Here is a 20,558-nt window from a genome sequence, read left to right as displayed (position 1 = left end):
ATTCTCAAAAATGGCTCAAAAAACAGTCCTACAAAACATTACAGAGAACATACCCTCAGCCCTCAGGATGTCAAGCTCCTACCTAGACTAGTCTACAAACAGTGACACAGCTGTAGTAGAATATTCCCATTTTAATTTGCTTGCTTTAAATATTGATTTAATGGAACACTTCACCCATATTCAACCTTATCTTCATATATTTGATCTCAGTAATGCACATTATAAGATGGCACCTCCATTTCTGTATACTCACTCTGCCTTGAAAGGTTTGAAATCTTGTTTGAAATGATTAAACCTGCCTACCGATGATGTCATTAGTAGGCAGTTTTCTGGTCTATTTAGGCCTATAGCACTAATTATAATTGTACACGTACATTAAACACCTTTTCATTCTTTCAAGAAATTACACCACAAGTGTGAACCAATAGCTTTTATTAAGTAAAACATTAGTGGTTAAGCAACAAGTTATTGTATAGAAATAGGTTACTAACATGTGAAAAGGGAAACAATTATGTCTGAGCTACAAATGGTTTTCCACGACACGTTTCAGCAATTAAAGTAGCACCAACATATGCCACTTTTACATAAAAAATCCAAGATAACTCACAAATGCACCTCTTTATCTTGCACTTAAAGTTTAATATTGGAGTAAAACCAGCTGATTTCGTGATTTGTACTTTGGTCGTATAGCCTAGCCCTAGAATGTCTTTAACAGCTCCATATTGTAGTGTTTCTTGTATTGTGCATACAAATATACACATATTGTTGGTCCAGGGAAATGTAGGCCTATTTGTTCACAGAAAATGGTTGAAAAGAGAAGAAATGCTCACTAACTACAAGCATGCCAAGTTTTAACCTGCTATGATAGTGATTCACATTATATACAAAAAAGTGAATAAAATGTACGGTATTTGGGAAATAGTTTGATCTGCAACAAAAATGGACAAAAAAATGTAAAAGCATCTGAGTAAACTTTGGCAACATTCATGGAAACTGTTGTATGAAAACAGCAATTTGTGATAACATTCTTACCATGTTGTCTGAGACAATGGACAGCTATAAAAGTGAAAACAGACAATGTATACAGTATGCATCCAAAGATTGTTTTAAACTGATAAAGTGTTACATTTTAAAAAGAACTGTTGCAAGATATTGTGAACATGAAGTGCTGCTGAATGTAACCTGGAGGAATGTATTGCCAAAATTCGACACTAGAGGACAGTATAAGATCACAGGAAGAGCATAATTCTGTAACATTTATTTATAGCAAATGAGAATATTGTTGAAACTTGTTGGATGTCATACTCAGGTTCAAAACAAAGACAATGTTGACTATGATCATAAAGACTTAAAGTTTGTAGACTTCTGTTCCTTATCAAAATCCTTATCAGTTGACAGATCTTTCTGAAAACAATAGTCTAAATCCTTTTTTTTCTTCTTTTTTTAACAATAGGACCATATATGGTCTGAAGTAACATAAAGACAGACACTTGTGCATAGACAAATATTTCCATGGTATTTTGTATTCCTGTAGTGTGTAGAGAGTAGAGTAGACCTTCATATAGTTTCATTTAAGCAAAATATTTTTTTTTTCTGGATTCAGATTATTCCTTAAAATCATTGCAAGAAGAAATTGCTTTAAAGAAAGTGACTAATACAAAAGTGACACACATCACATTCTCTCAGCGACCAAAAGGAAATTATACAGTATACACAGCCAAAATCCTGAGTGTTTATTTAACCCAGAGAGTACAAATAAACCAAGCAGGTCCATCTTTACACTATGAGAGTCACAGTAACACTCAGGATCCTTCCATGTATAATCACAAACAATACCATCATACACAAATACTACAAATTACAGTGTGAGCTCATCGACTCATAGGAATCACAATAGATTCGCTGTGCCTCTATATAATGAGAATATTAACCACTTAAACGCTATATACTTATAGTTGACTGGGGTCCCCCAGGGCTATATACTTGGTATACACTCCTTTTCCCCCTTCTACATCAAATCTCTTCTAAGAGAATAACCGATCTACAATACATACAAGCTCACAAGTCACAACAGATCCCAACGCATTGTGAGCTTACAGATCGGCTATTTTCAGCGAAGAGATTTGCTCCAGAATATGGATGCTATAGGGTTCATGTGGTTAAGCAAACTAAGGAAATAGGTAACACTTCGCTATTAGTGCCCTAAAAGCCTGAACAAATACGAGTGGCAGGAATATTCACATGTGATGTGTAACATTTTCAAAACAAAAGACGACTTAGGCCTCCTGATATAGTCATGAATATATGCTTGGAAAGCCACAACCAAAACTGCTTGTAGAAATTCTTGTAAATATAGTTTCATATAACTATATTTGAGTGAGGTGTTACTAAAATGCAATTATAATCATGAAACTAATAACATAAAACTTTTGTTTCAAACAAAAATGGTTACACCCCCTTCTTTTGATCATTTTGTTCATGTCAGTTCCGTTGTTGTTATTGTTGTTGTTTATCTTTGTATTATGTATTTATAACACATATAAATACATATACACAAGATCGGCCGTCTTAATGAAAAATACACACACTTATTCTGTTCAGATCCCCTAAATCTCTCTCCCAGAGAAAGTCTCTCTCCTCCTCCCTTCCTATATTCATGGGCATTTGTGGTATCCAGACCCAAACTGACTCTAGAAACCAAGTCATTTTGTCAAACTGTGAGAAGTCAATCTTAACATCTAACCCTGGTGAAGCTTTGGTGATTAAAGGCCCAATCTGGAATTTATTTGAATATATAAACATTTGGACACATAGGAGATGGAGAATGTTTTACCCCATCTTAAATCAAAACATATTCCAATGTAAAAAAAGAAACAGTGTAAACAAATCTATTACAGCCCCAAAATACAGCAAATACAGTTTAAAATATATTTTTACCTGTTGTATAACGTCAATCAAGAGCTGAGTCAATCAACTAGAATGAAAACATGTCTCCACTGCTATTTTGTATATTTGTGATGGTTACATTATTAGTATTACAGATTGGGCCTTCAAACACAGAGCCAGCTGTAAGCTAAATTAAAAAAATCAATGGTGTAAAATCCTTTGTGTTAATTTATCAATTTGATACCTATCACATCCCATGGGGTAACTTCAGTTTCATGCTTCACCCAGCTGAGTGCTGCCCACAGAGGCGTGCAGAGGGGGGAGCAGTTATAGGGGTTAAGTGTCTTGCACTTAACCCCTAATTATTGTATTGTAACTCCAAGAGTGTACCAAATGGAACCAAATAAGGGTCCCTTTGGTTAGAGTACAATCTTGGAGTTAAATTAACACTGACTTTGACTGTGTAGTATGCATCCACTTCGATCAGCTTTGCAAGCGGACTTCAGGGTTCGTGCTATAATGTTGTAGGTTACGTATATGTTGGTCTCTGCTATTTCCTCACCCCCCTGCTCCACCTATTTTCCCTTTCCGCTCTCCCTAGTCGCTGTCTACATCTCGATCCTTGTTGTTCTTATGTGGAGCATCATGGCTGTCCTCCTCTTCTTCTTCTTCTTCTTCTTCTTCATCATCGACCTCGTCCTCCTCCGCTCCTCCGTTCATCATCTCCATCTCCACCTCCTCACAGCCCTCTTCCACCTCCTCTATCTCGACCCCATTGAAGGGCTCACCGTCCTGGGACACCTCCACCATCTCGGTGGCCTGGACAACCTCCACAGCGCCGCCACGTATTTTCTTGACGTGGAAAGTGAACGGGGGAACCTTGTACACGGCTGTCTTGGACCGGGCGAAAACCACGTGGTCCGGTGTGAAGGACTTCTTCACCTTTTGGCTGGACGTCTGCATCTTCTGTTTGCGGTCGGGATTGACAGTCATCTTGGTGCCCAGCTTGCCCATCTTCTTCTCAATGTTTTGACGCGTCTTCTCCAAGTTATCCTTGGTTTTCTGTTTAGACTTCTCAAAGTTCTCCTTGGTCTTCTCATAGTTCGCCTTGGTCTTCTGCTTGGTCTTTTCAAGGTTGTCCTTTGTCTTCTGTTTCGTCTTCTCCATGGAGGCCTTGGTCTTCTCCATGGAGGCCTTGGTGTTCGCCTTGGTCTTGTCCATCTTGTCCTTGGAGAAGACCGTCTTCAGGGTCTGGACGCGCTGGAGGCTGCTGCGCTTGATGCGCTCGGCGCGCGTCTCCTTGATGGTCTCCTCCAGTAATTCTCCCGCAAATTCCTCCTCATCCGAGGACAGGTCCACGTGGGGTTTGTCCTCCTTCTCTGCTTCTTCTTCTGTAACTTCCAGTCCAGGCTCTTCATCAGCTTCTTTCAGCTCCAGCATGCTGCCTGCCTTGCTCCCTCTCACTGATGCTCCATCGGAAACCTTCATGGACTTGGCGATGGAGAGTTTGGAAGCAACCTTCACTTCATCCTGCAGACAGAAAGAAAGAAATGTGTTAAAGAACGTTTAGAAGGATTGGTGAAGAATAACTTTGAATGCATTTTAATTTGAATAATTTAAAACAGCAAATGGAGCTGCAAACTTTGCCCATGCTGACATCTCGTTTCACATTCATTCCAGATATGACCAACATTGACCTTTGCCCTTTTCAACCCAAAATGTAATAATCTTTTTTGGGCAGTGTGCTGATTATTGATTAATCATACAGAGTTTCTTAAAAATCCAACCAGTTTCTTTGGTTGTTTATTTTTCTACCTTAATTGTACCATGACCTTTAAAACCCAAAATGGAATTACTCTATATGTATTCCGGTCGGATAGCCTATACTGATCATTCTCATCAAGATTTCAATAACCGTGTGTGTATGCATGGTATATATCGTAATGGCTAATTAACAGATCGGAACTAGCTGAACAACTCTGTTTAATGACTTTCAACCTGGCATCCCATTGTATGCCATTATAGGCGAAACGTTTTAAAAACTAAAAGAAAAAAATATATATACTGAAGGGTTTAAGTGGTTAAGGTTGAAAGAATGTGTGTAAGCATGTACTGTACACATGCCCGTCTGCTCCTTCTGTATGAGCATGGCACACCTTAACCCTGAGATCCAGAAATGTTTTAGCTCCCAGATCTCACAACAGGAATCCCCTATAGCACGTCGTCGTCGCCCCCCCCCCTTCTCATTTCCATATTTCCATTGCTGCGTGTCTGACAACATTACATTTTCCACTGTCGTGTCTCCCTCTGGCATGGGAAAGACGAGTGGACCCTGGAGCTTTGTACCAGATTCCACTTGGCCATGGCCTCTGCCAGAAGCAATCAGCACACACCTCTATTTAGACTGGATTTTAATGACTCTATTGTCTAGGACCCATGATGACGGTGCGTCATGTGCCTCATGTCCACAGGCCTGCATGATTACACGTGCATCCGTATACGCACAAGTACACACATTTCACATGTACAAACTTGCATATAAGTGGACACACACACAGACACCAGCGTACATGCACTGCACACAGGTTGGTTTTGCAAACATTCTGGGACACTGCATTGACTTAAATTAATTCCATATCTTGTCTAACCAAAACCTCCTTTTTACCCCTATAACCATATGAAAATGCAATAAAATGTTATTGGGGACAGCAATTTTGTGACCAAATTAAACTTGTGTCTCCAATCAACTGGTTTTATGTCCACGATTTGTCCCAAAATGTGGTCTCTTATCTGTCAGGAAATCATGCATGCACACACACAACTCACATGTGTGCACGCTCACGCACACACTTCTGGCTGAGGAGGGAAGAGAGCTCCAGGCCCTTCTTGTACTGTATGGAACACGCTGAGTCCAAGTTCTGTGGCTCAGTATATCATACAGGCTGACACATGCTCTCTGTCTGATTCTCTCTTTCCTGATTCAGAAACACTACAGTATCACCTAGGTACTGACTTATGACTACAGCACAAATGGATCATATGTTGAGGCTCCTTTTCAGTAAGTTCTCCTTAACGTTTAGTTCTACACATAATCTAAAAGAACAAGGTACTGTATGTAATTATTCCGTGTTAAGCAGTGCTGCAAGGTGGGATAGAATCTGACCACCAACCTCAAAACCTCAAATGTAGCACAGACCTGATGCTCCCTTTGAACACGGAACCACCACCTGAATCTCTGAATCTCTGCCTCTCTTTCCCCCTCCCTCTCTCTCCCCCTTCCTCTCTCTGTCTCTCTCCCTCTCTCTCGTTTGTTGTCCATTCCTTGAGCCAATCCATTTTCCCATCCACCTCCTCTGACTTTCCTCTCTCCTCACATTCCAGGGGAGGAAGCCTCTCTTTCCTCCTTTGTGGGTTCTGTTCCCCTCGTATGTACAATGCACCGGCTTGTTAATGGAAAAGGCGAGGTTGAGGGGGATGGGGGGGAGGGGGCTTTCTTCCTCTTTCCATCACAGCTAAGCCACTGACTCACACAGCAGCCAGCCAGCCAGAGCACACGTCTGACCGGGGCTCCTGCAGGTCTGTACAAGGACCAGCACTCTAGGTATTGTCTCTCTCTCTCTCTCTCTCTCTGTCTCTCTCTCTCTCTCTCTCTCTCTCTCTCTCTCTCTCTTTTCCTTCTCCCTGCACAGGACTTGCGAAAACAGGAACACGCCAACGCTCGAACAAAAGGAGTCAGGGGGGGTGTGGAGGAGTGGGGGGTGAGAGGTGAGGTTTGCCTGTCGTACTGTACAAATTAATTAATAGCACAAGTGGGATGATGCTTCAGAGATGTGTGGAAAACCATCTGCCTGGGAGGAAAGTGATAGCATCACAGTGTTGCCTGGAAGATCTATTGTGTATTGTTGCTGTGCGGCGGTGGTTTTATGGAGGTATTGTGTGTGGAGTTGTCGGGGGTAAACTTGCCCTTGGATAAGGAACATCTGTTGGGACAGTAGGCCTCTCTGTGAGATCATTAGGCTTCAAAGACAAATTCGAGAAAGAGTGTCAAAAATTGCCGTTTTTGCCCAAATGGCATGCCCAAAATAGAGTAAGTAAATTGTATTTATAAAGCACCTTTCGAAGCAAAGCTATAAGGTGCTGAACAATTGACACAGTAAAAACAATAGAAGCACAGAACACACAGAACATATACAGTTGTGACAATATAAATGAGCAGAACAAAAACAAACAAGGCAGAACAAAGACATAGGGCTATAAAAATGAATCAGGTCAAAGGTACATGGGAGAAATATTTACGGAATAAATGAGTCTTTAGGAGTCTCTTAAAACCATCAACTGATTCAGCATTTTTCAATGCCAGAGGCAAGGCATTCCATAGGGTATAGGAGCTACCACAGCGAAGGCCCAGTCACCCTTAGTTTTCAGCTTGCACGCAGGTATTTCTAGCAGACCTTTGTTGGAGGAAAATAGAGACGCCAGGTTGAAAGGGGTTCAACAACACGTGAGCCAATTCCAGATTGGAACTGCGATTGTGTTCAACTTTTAACTTTAAGTGGTATACTGCAGCACGCAGCACCCATGCAGCGACTAAGCATTTCAAACCAGAACTCTAGCACTTTTTCAAAGCACAGGCCAGGGTCAGCCTCGCTGAGTGACAACCCTGCAGCTGGAAGGGATTCAGCACAGTGGACCCATAAGTAATTACAGCTGTTTAGCTGTTTGAGCAGCATGTACAGTACACGATGTCGGCCTGGGAAACCCCAATTATTCACTTCAAAGCACCAGAGGTCAAAGGTGAATGTGCTTACGTAAGAAGGATTCAACAGAAGCATATGCAATGGGGAATGTGTGTGTGTGTGTGTGTGTGTGTGTGTGTGTGTGTGTGTGTGTGTGTGTGTGTGTGTGTGTGTGTGTGTGTGTGTGTGTGTGTGTGTGTGTGCGTGCGTGCGTGCGTGCGTGCGTGCGTGCGTGCTTGCGTGCGTGCGTGCGTGCGTGCATGGTGTGTGTGTGCGTGTGTGTTTAAGTACATGGAAAAGAGTGTAACAGGAAGTGCAGGCATTCACCTTGGCGTGTTGACTTCCTGACCCCTCCTAATTTAATGGGACATTGTTCTCGGAGAGGCAGCCGCGTCAAAGACCGGAAGGTACAACGAGAAGTTTGAGAACCATGGAAAATAGTGGAATGAGGTACGTAATGGTCATGCGCGCGCGTATGTGTGTGTGCACGCATATGTGCAGAGGGAGAAGGAAGACCTTTCTTCAGGGCATGTGTGTGTGTGTGTGTGTGTGTGTGTGTGTGTGTGTGTGTGTGTGTGTGTGTGTGTGTGTGTGTGTGTGTGTGTGTGTGTGTGTGTGTGTGTGTGTGTGTGTGTGTGTGTGTGTGTGTGTGTGTGTGTGTGTGTTTTTGTTTGTTATAGTTCGGTTGTCTAGGCAATGAGGTTAAGTTAAATTTTGTCCTAGCTCAGGCAAATGTTGCACAAATAACAATTCCACAGCTTCTTTGCACATAGACTGTAAATCGCAAAATGACAGACGGGAAAGAAAGGGAGGTTGTTGCAAAACATCGTTATCCAGCTATGGGAGTAGTCATTCTGGGTTTTGTTTATCATCACAAAATGGGGCTGCACTAATATATCTTATCTTCACACTGATTTCAGATGTACGTGTTTGCATGTGAGTGTGCATGAGTGTTGTGTAGCATTCATACTGTAAGTGTGGGATAGTGGAACACAGTGGTGCATGGTCACAGAGACTCTGAAGACAGTGGAGACACACACACACACACACACACACACACACACACACACACACACACACACACACACACACACACACACACACACACACACACACACACATGCGTGTGCTTATAGTTAGTACACAGTCTGCTGTTGTCCTAGCAACTAAACCACAGAGAAACTCCCCTCAGTTCAAAAGCCAGTGTGGTCTGGATGCAGCCTCTCACTCTGTCTCTCTCTGTCTCTCTCTGTCTCTCTCTCTCTCTCTCTCTCTCTCTCTGTGTCTGTCTGATTGTCTGTCTCTCTGCCACTCTGTCTCTCTCTCTCTCTCTCTCTCTCTCTCTCTCTCTCTGTCTGTCGTCTGTCTCTCTCTCTCTCTCTCTCTCTCTCTGTTATTATTGTTGCATACAATCAGCCTACATTTACTATATCTTCTCCTCTCTTTTTGTCTTCTTCCACGCTCTCAGCTCCTTCCTGGTTTTCTTTCATTCCTCTCCTAGCTGGCTCTCTTAGTCATGGAGAGAATGGTGCAGCACCACTGACTCATGGCTAGTGGAAAACAAGTCATCTGTCTGAAAGGTGTCAACAGTGCCTTTACACTCACTCTCTCTCTCTCTCTCTCTCTCTCTCTCTCTCTCTCTCTCTCTCTCTCTCTCTCTCTCTCATGCACGCACCAGGCTAAAAGCCATACCACCCACTTTGTGCGTGTGTGCCTCCAGGCGAGTACATTCTCTCTCCAAATAATACTATACTATTTGGCACAGATTTAAATTACAGCACACTAACCTTTGGAGAAAGAACACTAATGTGATATTGTGTCATGCAATACTGAAGCTTATGGCATAGCAAATAGTAAATATCATTCATGCCAACAGGAATCTTTATAAGGTCTTTCAAAGGTCTCAACGGTCGCCAAATGTCTACTTTCTTTTATCAGAAATATAAAGAATGACATGGAACATGCAACACGCATCACCCAATCCATTACGGTTAGGGATGAGGTAACGCTAAACAGAATAAACTGCCAGTGCGGGTCTCAAGTTAAGCCCAGGTGTGTGTGTGCGTGCGTGCGTTTGTTTGTGTGCTTGTGTGTGTTTGTGTGCGTGACTGTGTGTGTGCATGCGTGTGTGTTTCATCTGCTGAGATCAGCTGGCTGAGACACCGTGCTGTCAGCACAAACCAGTGGTCTCTCTTTCACAATATATGCTTACATGAGGGCAGTGGTGGAAAAAGTAGGCTACTCAAATGTTTTATTTAATTAAAAGTGTAGGCTATATGGTGCTGCGTTGCTACTCGCCCATTGGCCCATGGCTCTTTAGTCGACTGGTAACTTACGTGCCTGTATGGGGAACCCGGGTTCACCTCCCGGCCATGGCTACAAAAGTATAAATACTGCAATGTAGATGTACTCTGTTACAACTCAAGTAAAAGTACAAAAGTATCGGTATCATGTACTTAAAGTATACCAAAAGTAGAAAGTACTCATTCTGCAGAATGTCCCATTTCACAAGTTCAAAATGTATACAAATCTTTTGAAAATAGCAGATCTACAATCTCACAATGCATCGCAGCGCTTGTAGATCGGCTATTTTCAAATGGCCGGAATATAGGGATGAGTAGTTACTGCATGTTTTTGCGATAATAATCAAAATCTACAAAGTAAGTAGTAGGCTAACTAAAGTTTTCAAACAAATGTAGTGTTTCTGTTTCTGTAAAGTTATTTCAGTCATTATGGTCCTATATTCTTTGGTATTCTCCAACACTTGAATTCACAAGCTTTTAGCTAGGCTTAAAAGTATGCGGTTAACTTATTTATTTTTTATTGTACTGTTTTAACTTATTTTATAAGTATAACCTCGATGTTATGTTCCTATTTTATGTTTTGTCATTTTGTTTGATCTTTCCCTGTTCTGGTTTTTATTTAGAAGCACAGTCTGACAGTCTAAGCCAGGGGTGGGCAACTTTGACGATGGAGAGGGCCACTATATTTCCACACTCACTCCAGAGGGCCGCATTGCATATTACTGTCGTAGCAAAAATATTTTTGCTATATTTGAATTGAAATACTGACTTATTTTTTGCTTTTTTTTATTAGACACCTGAAAAGTAACCTTTTTATTGATTTTCAAATGGATTTAATTTTAGTTATGATAACTTTATGAACTAAATACAAATTGTACACAAAAAGACAATACTACTAATACTAGTCGTTAAGTACTAGTCCTTTAATACTAGTCATTAAGTATATTTAAAGCAGGTCATGTTTGCATGTTTGGAATTGCAACAGCTGAAATCAATACTATATCAGTATTCTGATATTAACCTGCGGGCCGCATTAAGTGAAGGTGGGGGCCGCATGTGGCCCACGGGCCGCCAGTTGCCCACCCCTGGTCTAAGCGGTATGGAATGTGCTGTATAAATAAATGACTTGACTTGACCTGATTTATTCAAAACCCGATGCAAAAATTCCATTGTTAATCTGCGGTTGGAACTCAGTGTTCTGAAATGATCCACCAGAATGCATCCACCAGAATGATCCACCAGAATGCATCCACCATTTCAATATGCAGTCTTACAAAATGACTCATGGCAAAACATTTTAATAAAAGACTGGCATTCTTTGACTTTCTCTTGCCCATTTGATACTATCAATAATGGTGGATTTCAAAAGAAATCCCTCCTTTTTTCTGTAAAGGGAACAACATGAAGCAACATGAAGAAATATTCGCTTATTCGAAAATAAACAATCTGCAAGCTCACAATGCATGACATTGTATATCTGTTATTTTTGAAAGAATGTGATACTTTTTGCCTATATTATGACATGCTCAAATTAGGGATGCCAGGTTGAGAGCGGTTAATGTTTCCAGACCAGAGGAAAAAGCTACTTCACTGACAAACAGCCGTGTGTCAGAGGGACCTGGTATGACCGCACAACCCCCCCCCCCCCCCCCCCCCCCCCCCCCCCCCCCCCCGAGTAAGGGTGTGTGTGCGCGAGTGTGTGCGCGAGTGTGCGCGTGTGCGATACAACATTGTAAATGTATGTATGATGTATCACATTGTGCTGCCTTGTCTCTCTGTCTGTCTTTGTGTGTGACTGTCAGTCTCAGCATTTCATTGTCTGTGTGTGTGTGCGCGTGTGCGTGTGCGTGTGCGTGTGCGTGTGCATGTGCGTGTGCATGTGTGTGTGTGTGTGTGTGTGTGTGTGTAGGACAAGAACCGCACCGTGGAAGCTTTCCGTCCTCAGCCCACAGTGAAACCACTCATCAGCCATGTGTACGGCTCTTTCACATCTGTGTCTACTTGCTGGACCCACGGAGAGCAAGGGAGAGAGAGAGAAAGAGAGAGAGAGAGAGAGAGAGAGAGAGAGAGAGAGAGAGAGGAATCCCTCGCTTAACACACCCGTCTCTGTTTCTATTTTCCTGTTTAAACCCAACCCAGGACCTGAAACTCCCCTACTGTGGAAAAGCCTAATGTATGTGTGGGTGCCGGTGGGAGTGCATGTGTGCTCGCGTACGTGCGTGTGCGTGAGTATATATGCATTATGTTTTATTGCCTGCATTTAGATATGTAAGGTATACACATAGACATTAAATCACACTAACATGCAGCCAGCCATGTACAGTATGTGTATATATATACACACCAACACAGACACACACACACACACACATGCACGATGAGGGGATTTTCCAGCAAACGCAGGGAAACACAGGGAATCCTCATGATATAACAGCTGATGTCAGGCCAGGAGCGAGGGGTGTTCCTACACAGTAAAATACTGTGTGTTAATGTACCGTAACTCAGAGTGTACAAATATAACCAAAGCACCCAAATGGTTCATTTGGTTATATTTGTACACTCTCAAAGTTAAAGGAACACTCAGGATTTTACAGCTTAGTGTAAATGACGACTCTGTTGGGCTTGTGGGACTTTGAATCGCTCACTTTTACACCATATAATAACATGTTTAGTGGAGGATTTTTTCCCCTGTACTTACTGTAGAGTGCACACATTCATCATGAACGTTTCAAATATCACTTGGATATAAAAAGTTTCATATCTTTTCTTGACTGTGGCTGAGAGTACAAAAGTATAATCTAGAATTTCAGAAGTTTCTACCCAGAATGCTGTATTTATAGATATAGTAGACTATACACAGCTCAACGGTAACATTTGGGAATAGCATTTATTTAGATTATTTACATTTTAGTCATTTCTGCTTGCTTTTGAAAGTGACAGTAACAGTGCAAGAAAGGAAAGCGGGCAGGGGTATAACACACAGCAAACAATCTGGCTGTGTCGGGAGTCGAACCAGGGACACACCGATAACCATACTTTTTGTGAGGAAAAATATCGCCATCAGCAGTTTGAGGTAAGGAAAATCATGCACAACCATGCATGGCCTCCGACAAGCAGACTCCACTGGGTAATGGGTGGGCAGAGAGAGAGAGGGAGAGAGAGAGAGAGAGAGAGAGAGAAGAGAGAGAGAGAGAGAGAGAGAGCGCATGCCAATAAAGCCCTTCGAATTGAATTGAAATTGAGAGAGTGATTGAGAGTGGGAGAGAGAGATCGAGAGTGGGAGAGAGAGATCGAGAGTGGGAGAGAGAGATCGAGAGTGGGAGAGAGAGATTGAGAGTGGGAGAGAGAGATCGAGAGTGGGAGAGCCATGCAGGGAGAGAGAGGAGACTACTATTCACATATACATTGTCGTGTGTGCGTGTTTGTGTGTGAGCTCAATTCTCATGTAAACACCATGGGAATTGCGTGTGACTGCCGTACACTGCATTCAACTCTGGGGAGAAACATTTTTGTGCTGCCATTTTCCATTCCAAGTCCCTTCACTGGCTCTGTAATCACCGACAAGAGACCCAGAGGGAGGAGAGGGAGAGAGAGAGAGAGAGAGAGAGAGAGAGAGAGAGAGAGAGAGAGAGAGAGAGAGAAAGAGAGAGAGAGAGAGAGAGGAGGGTGGGAGAGACAGAGAAAGAGATCTGGGTTTGCTATATAAAGTGATGGCATGCCACACGTCCCTAAGGGGAGGCTGATGAGTCACCAGGCATGTTGCTGTATACAGGCAACACTGGAGAAACATTGGGTTTACTCATATGTTGGTTATAACTCACTTTCTTTCGTTTCTCTTTCTGTCCTCCGTATTTTCCATCCTTCCTTGTGCTCTCTTTCCCGACACAGGTACACACATTGCACAGCAGTCACAGACACACAGCTAGACACACAAAAACACTCCTACAGTACTAGAAACACTCCTAACAGCACTAGAAATACACTACAGTACTAAACTAGAAAAAGTGCCCTTCTGGGCACAGGTCTCCACCAGGAGGATAGGACTGTGTGAGATGTTTGGCAAAATGTTTAGGATTAATATAAACATGTTTTTGAGGCATTTTGTTCCAAAAATGTGTTTTGCAAAAATCAACCTGTTGGTGGCGCTATAACAGGCCAATGTGAAAAGGGTTGGATATATTCCTCAGCCTAGTAAGAAAATGTGTGAAAGATTTCACGTAAATTGCATGCTGCGTTAATGATTTGAGGCTTTTGTTCAAAACGGGGCAATCTTGCAAACTGTGAAAGCTAATTATAGCCAATTAGGATGGAATATGAAATATCGGACAGATCTGACTTGAGCACATGACCATAGAGATGGTGTGTAACGATTTGTGAGATTTTTGGACAGAATCTGGAGGAGTAATATCAAAAAATGTGTTTTACAAAAGTCGGCCTCCTGGTGGCGCTATTAAAGGCAGATGCGGAAAATGCAGGTCAACGGTTTGTCCTTGGCCTCTAGGGAGTGTGCATGCAACGTTTCACGCAGATCGGTGCAGTTTTAGGTAAAAAAATGTGAAAAGCTGCCTCATGGTGGCGCTATAACAGGCCGTTCTGGAAAATGTGGGGCAGAGGTTCATCGTTGGCATCCAGGGAGGGTGTGTGCAAAGTTTGGCATCGACCGGGTTAACGGTGCCGGAGATTAGCTGGTAACAGACGGACGGAAGGAAGGACGCACACACGCACACACACACACGCGGACGGAGTGCAAAACATACTCTCTCCCCATGCCTTCGGCCTGGTGGAGACAAAAACTCCTATTGTACATATAAACACTCCTACTTTATGTGGAAACAGTCAAACTCCAGTTATACAGGGATGAGAGGTAGACAAGGTAAAAAGGTCGAAGAAAGAATTGGCTGGTACCCAACCCTGAAGTGTAACATTTCCGAGAGTTCTCAGCTGCTTTGTCTCACTTACTTAAGACATTACGAAACATACAAAGATGATTGACTGCACAATTACACTGCTATAGTCACCTCAACTAAACAGAATTGTTCACTGTCTGACTGTATGCACACACAAGTGCATGCATACCAGTAGCAACAGAATAGCTGGAAGGCACAGGTATGCATCACTTGTTCCTCTGAATAGGTTCCTTGGGAAAAGGCCAAGGGAGGGAGATGTTCCCCTCTATGGCTACAGTATAGTAGCCTATAGCTTCTATTCTGGGAATCCTACCAATGTGAGATAGAAAAACAATACGGGCACTTTTCAACTTAGCTTTAGACCACGCAGTTAAGGCTGTGTAAATAAATGTGGCGAGTGAAAGCAGGATTTGTCTTTTGCAGCCGACGCTGCAATTGTTAGCATCTATTGCACTAGCTTTAGTGGAACACATGCATGAATCTGGGGCAAAACAAGGGCTTGTGAAAGAGTTTCCAAGGTTACTGACATGTCTATGTTAGGCAGGCTGCCCTGAGATCTGTCCTGCATTTGCACACACAAGCACACACACACACCCACGCGCGCACACACGCACGCACACACACACACACACACACACACACACACACACACACACGCACACGCACACGCACACGCACACGCACACACACACACCTTCGACTGTCACTGCAAGACACAGCTTGCCATTGTTGACAATCGCTGGAGGTTGTATTTCCAACATAGTTTTGAACGGGATACTCTATTCATGCATAAACATGTACACACGCAAACATATACAGTACACAAATGTGCACGCACGCATGCAAAAACAGAACGCATGCACGCGCACACATGCACACGCACGCACGCATGCACACACGCACACACACACCCACACCCACACCCACACACACACACACACACACACATACACACACACACACACACACACACACACACACACACACACACACACAGTCTCTCTCTCTCTCTCTCTCTGAAAGCGCAGCACAAGCAGAACCCTATCATTAATATCTCTATGGATGCTATTGGGTGTTCCACTCCATTTACAGTTCCACTAATAAACAAATCAGGCCCGAAATTCTAAACTCATAAATCAAATGTCCAAACGCTCCTTTTCTCACAAGCCCGTTCTTCAAATACAAGTCCAATCCTGATTTGAAAACTGATTATTATTACACACAAGACTGCAGTGACTCTCAAAGTGGGGTCTAAATGTTTTGATGAATTGAACATGGTGGACGTTGTGGCAGCGGTGGCCGAACGGATAGCGGAGCGGTCTTGATACCGGAAGGTCGCCAGTTCGAATCAGCTGTCCGACACCGCTGAAGTGCCCTTGAACAAGGCATTGAACCACTACGATGAAATGTGTTCTATGAGCAGGGCCTGGCTGGAAACAAGTTCTTGAGCTTAGCCCAGATACCCTGGGTAAATATAGTAATCATTTCATTTCATTTCATTTCATTTCACCCTCTTGTAAACAAGTGTAATGCTAAATTGGGTCGTCCACTCAAAGTTAACAGTCTTTGTATTGAGTTTGTGCTTGAAATGTACTGTAATTCTGCAAACTGTTAATACATATTTCAATCAATCAAACCTGTGACCTCAGTCTGTCAGGGTACCTTAATTGAGGGCGTTCTAAAAGGACCCTTTGCAGGTCTTTAACACTGAGCGTGTACGAACATGTATACACTCTCAGAGTTATGGGAGTCGTTGAAATAAAAATTAAAAAACTTTGAGAACCACTGATATAGAACCTCCCTGCACTCTTGGTCTGGTCTTGGTCTATGTACAGTTCAGCACGCTTGGCTAACAGTGACTCGGACAGCGATGGTTGACAGTGGCTGTTGCCATGGCTACCCCTTGTTAATCTTTCCAATAACAATGGAGGAGGCCGGTGTTTATGGAGAGATTTATGGGGCTGAAAAAGAAGTGGCTTCTTCCTTTTGCGCTCCTCCTGTATATAACACCCACCCCTCCCCCTCCAACTCCCTGAAGTTCTGAACCCATTAACACTTCAAATTGCATAGAAGAATAATTCAACTGTACCATATATTTTAAAGCTTGCGGAAACGTTTTATTTTTTATTAAAGAAGACATTTATGAATGTCAATGTCACTGCAGAATGTCAGTGTCATTTGGGAAGACCCTAAATTAGACCAAAGTAAACCCCGTTATCTAACGGAGATAAGTTGATCATGCATCTACTGGCTGAGTTTCCATGAAAGCAATCGGTTTCCAAATCTGGAATCATATGATGAGAACCTGATGAACAACTAAACTGAAGCTTTCATTGCTGAAGGCTTTTAAGTATGGTTCATCATAATCTGACTCATGTGGAAACAACCTCTGGCCAAAAAAAGATGATTTCCTAGGATACAAATGCTTCTATTGAAGTCAAGTGAACAACATTATTGCAGCGTCGTCATGCATTTCATTAAAGGTGATCAGCTGATCTTGGAAAAAATAAAGAAAAAAAATAAACTAGATTTTGAAATGAAAATAACTCTGGAAACCTGTTACTGTGTTCACTTTGTTTGTGTCGTGTATTATCATCACGAGACCCTACAAACTTAACCAAAACACTGGGAGAGCATTGAGATAATTGTGAGACGCGGCAGACAGCAGAGTAGATGTTCCTTGATGTTTATTTCGACAACACAGCATAGCAAGACATGGCATAGGCTCCTCCAGCCTCACGGCCTCGGATCGACTGACTGACTGACATAGAAATTCGACTAGCTTAAGTACAGTTTTACACAATACACATTGGACCAGACTACCATTTGGCCATTCCTAGAAGGATCACTGTGGCCCTTTGATCCACTGTTTTAGCATTTGGTCGCCCTAGGTGTGAATCAGGATCTCAGGAACTGAACTCAAACAAAAGGCACTGAAGAGCCATCCACACCCCGGGGGTCCCGAGCCAAGTGCTTGAAGTTTGAGACAAGCATCTCGGACGACACCTCCAAATAGGATGAGCTAAAATAGGTCTACTGCATGTAAACACATGTCACATTTTGTAAGAGAACATGAGATATTGAAGAATTATGGATTCATAATTCACCACATTCCCCCTTTGACAGACACAGTCTGTCACTATGAAATATGAAACCATAATTATCTTACCAGTTACCACCCCCCTTGATCCTCAGGTTAACAATACTCAAGACACCAGAATAACAGATTTCCCCAACATAGTTTTCAGACAGACATTCAAGATTACACAACTCGACATAAATGATTTCCTTTACAGTAAGTACAAATACAATTTCGTATCAGTGGATAATTCATAATTGGTTTCCATTACAGTAAGTTCAAACACAATTTCGTATCAGTGGATGGATCGGATCAGAATTCTCTTTGCGTTATTTCAAACTCTTATGGCTAAAAATGTCACAGAACATTAGGAGGATAATTTCCCTGTTGTTACTCAAATCTAGGATAACTAATAACTCCCCTCCCGCAATTTAAATCACATTCTAAGCCCTAGAAAACCACAAAAGAGTCAAATTAAACCCTCCTTTCAACACTGTCGGTACTACACGACTACCAATTAATTACCCTGTAATTGAATCACTATCCTGACTTTAACACTGTCGGCACCCAACGGCTGCCAATTGCACTATCCTGACAAATAAACAATCCTAAACAGTGAAAATGATTAGTACAAACGAACGTGACGCACAATTTTAAACCAGAGAGAAGGAAAGTCCGTCTCCCCTCCGTATGAACAAAGGAAATTCTTCTGTTTGCTGCATTCCGTTACCTCAAAGTTCGCTTCAGCCACGGATCAAGTTGAGAAAATGCTCACCGCTGTCTTCGCTGAAAGTTCTCGAAGCAAACTCTCATCATCTCATCATCTCCCCCCCCTCCCAGCTCTGAAACAACAGAGATGGGAATACGAAGAGAAAAAGCAACACCTTCATCACAGACCCCTGCTCAGGTCCGTGAAGGCCCACAGCTTGAGTCGTCAGCCGGCCATGGAAAGCGGAAACCGCCGCCGCGCCAAGCGTCGAGTGGCCGCCTCTCCCCGTCGGGATGAGCGATCCCCTCTCCCCCAGGAACGCTGGTGCCCCCGTGCCGTGCTGCACCGCTCCTCCGCTCGCCGTCCCCAGCGTAGAAGGTGATGATCAAAGGCCCCCCCCGTGTGGCTGTCCGCTTCGTCGAATGCACCGCTGTCCACCCGTCCAGCCCCGGCGATGCATGTCCCCGTAGCGCAACACTCCCCATCGCGGCGGTCCGTCGTCATCCTCGTCCTCGTTCCGCTGGAACACGTCGTTGCCGTCTTCCACAAAAACTCGCTGATTAGACTGAATAAAAAGCCGCCGATTCTTCCTGTCTGGCGCTGGAACGCACCATAGACACCGGTTTCTAGGCACCACATGTCGAACCCCTCGCCTGACGCAAAAAATGCATCAACACGACCGGGTCGGCACCACATGTCGTGTATTTTGGACACGAGACCCTACAAACTTAACCAAAACACTGGGAGAGCATTGAGATAATTGTGAGACGCGGCAGACAGCAGAGTAGATGTTCCTTGATGTTTACTTCGACAACACAGCATAGCAAGACATGGCATAGGCTCCTCCAGCCTCACGGCCTCGGATCGACTGACTGACTGACATAGAAATTCGACTAGCTTAAGTACAGTTTTACACAATACACATTGGACCAGACTACCATTTGGCCATTCCTAGAAGGATCACTGTGGCCCTTTGATCCACTGTTTTAGCATTTGGTCGCCCTAGGTGTGAATCAGGATCTCAGGAACTGAACTCAAACAAAAGGCACTGAAGAGCCATCCACACCCCGGGGGTCCCGAGCCAAGTGCTTGAAGTTTGAGACAAGCATCTCGGACGACACCTCCAAATAGGATGAGCTAAAATAGGTCTACTGCATGTAAACACATGTCACATTTTGTAAGAGAACATGAGATATTGAAGAATTATGGATTCATAATTCACCACATTTGCTGAATGGTTAATTATTCCAACATGAGCAGCAGCTGAGGAATGATCTGTATTGAAGTCAATAAAGCCATAGAGAAACTTTGGTCAAGATTATGAAGATGTAGAGTCGATAACATTCACTGCCTTAAGGGGCCTTTTTGGACCATGGTGTACACCTGCATCGTCGTCATATAGTAGGTAACAAAGTCTGTATAAATCCATTCAAATCATTCTAAAACTCTAAAGGTGTAAGAATTAATGCACCGGATTCATTTCTACACTTTCAGAGTTTGGATTTCACTGTGTGACATATTCCGTGAGCAGCACTGTATTGTGCAAGGACTCGGTGCAAACTGATATAAATGAAGTACTAGAGCAGTACAAGCAGCATATTTTATTATGGAATGCAAGGGTAAATATTACTGTAAAAGGACAGAGGTAACAAAAAGAATGCTCTCTGACACATTATGGCAAATCAATTGATTGCCCTTTACTGTTAAACAGTACAAAACAATCCAATAGGGGTGGGTCTGCAACAGCTGGTCCAGGTCCGCAGACACAAACAGGAACACAATCTCCTAAAGGCCCTTTCCTTCTCACAATCAAACAAGTATGTGATAGCTGCTATTTTTAGATTGCATCCCCCACTCCTCTCTCTCTCTGTCTCACATATTCCATTTGTTGCATCTCCCTTGTGCATGTGGCTCTCCCTACGTCCATTTACATTCACT

At 43.0% G+C, this 20,558-nt stretch overlaps 1 protein-coding gene across 3 annotated transcripts in view; it reads right to left on the bottom strand.

Annotated features, from left to right (window-relative positions):
• Positions 1-415: 415 nt before the first annotated feature.
• The window catches only part of LOC306915698 (caveolae-associated protein 1-like), a 30,548-nt gene continuing 10,405 nt past the window's right edge, over positions 416-20,558 (bottom strand). For 2 of the 3 annotated variants that reach the window (XM_079493224.1, XM_079493225.1), the window contains one exon: positions 416-4,416. In XM_079493224.1, coding sequence (XP_079349350.1) covers positions 3,484-4,416 — 933 coding nt within the window. In that variant the 3' untranslated portion in view covers positions 416-3,483. The remainder of the gene's footprint in view (positions 4,417-20,558) is intronic. The other variant, XR_013788872.1, reaches the window with a different exon arrangement.

The sequence above is a fragment of the Electrona antarctica genome (genome assembly GCF_951216825.1).
Source record: "Electrona antarctica genome assembly, chromosome: 22".
Lineage (NCBI taxonomy): Eukaryota > Metazoa > Chordata > Actinopteri > Myctophiformes > Myctophidae > Electrona > Electrona antarctica.
Note: the sequence above shows the minus strand (reverse complement) of the source record. Positions and strands in the feature narration are given on the sequence as shown.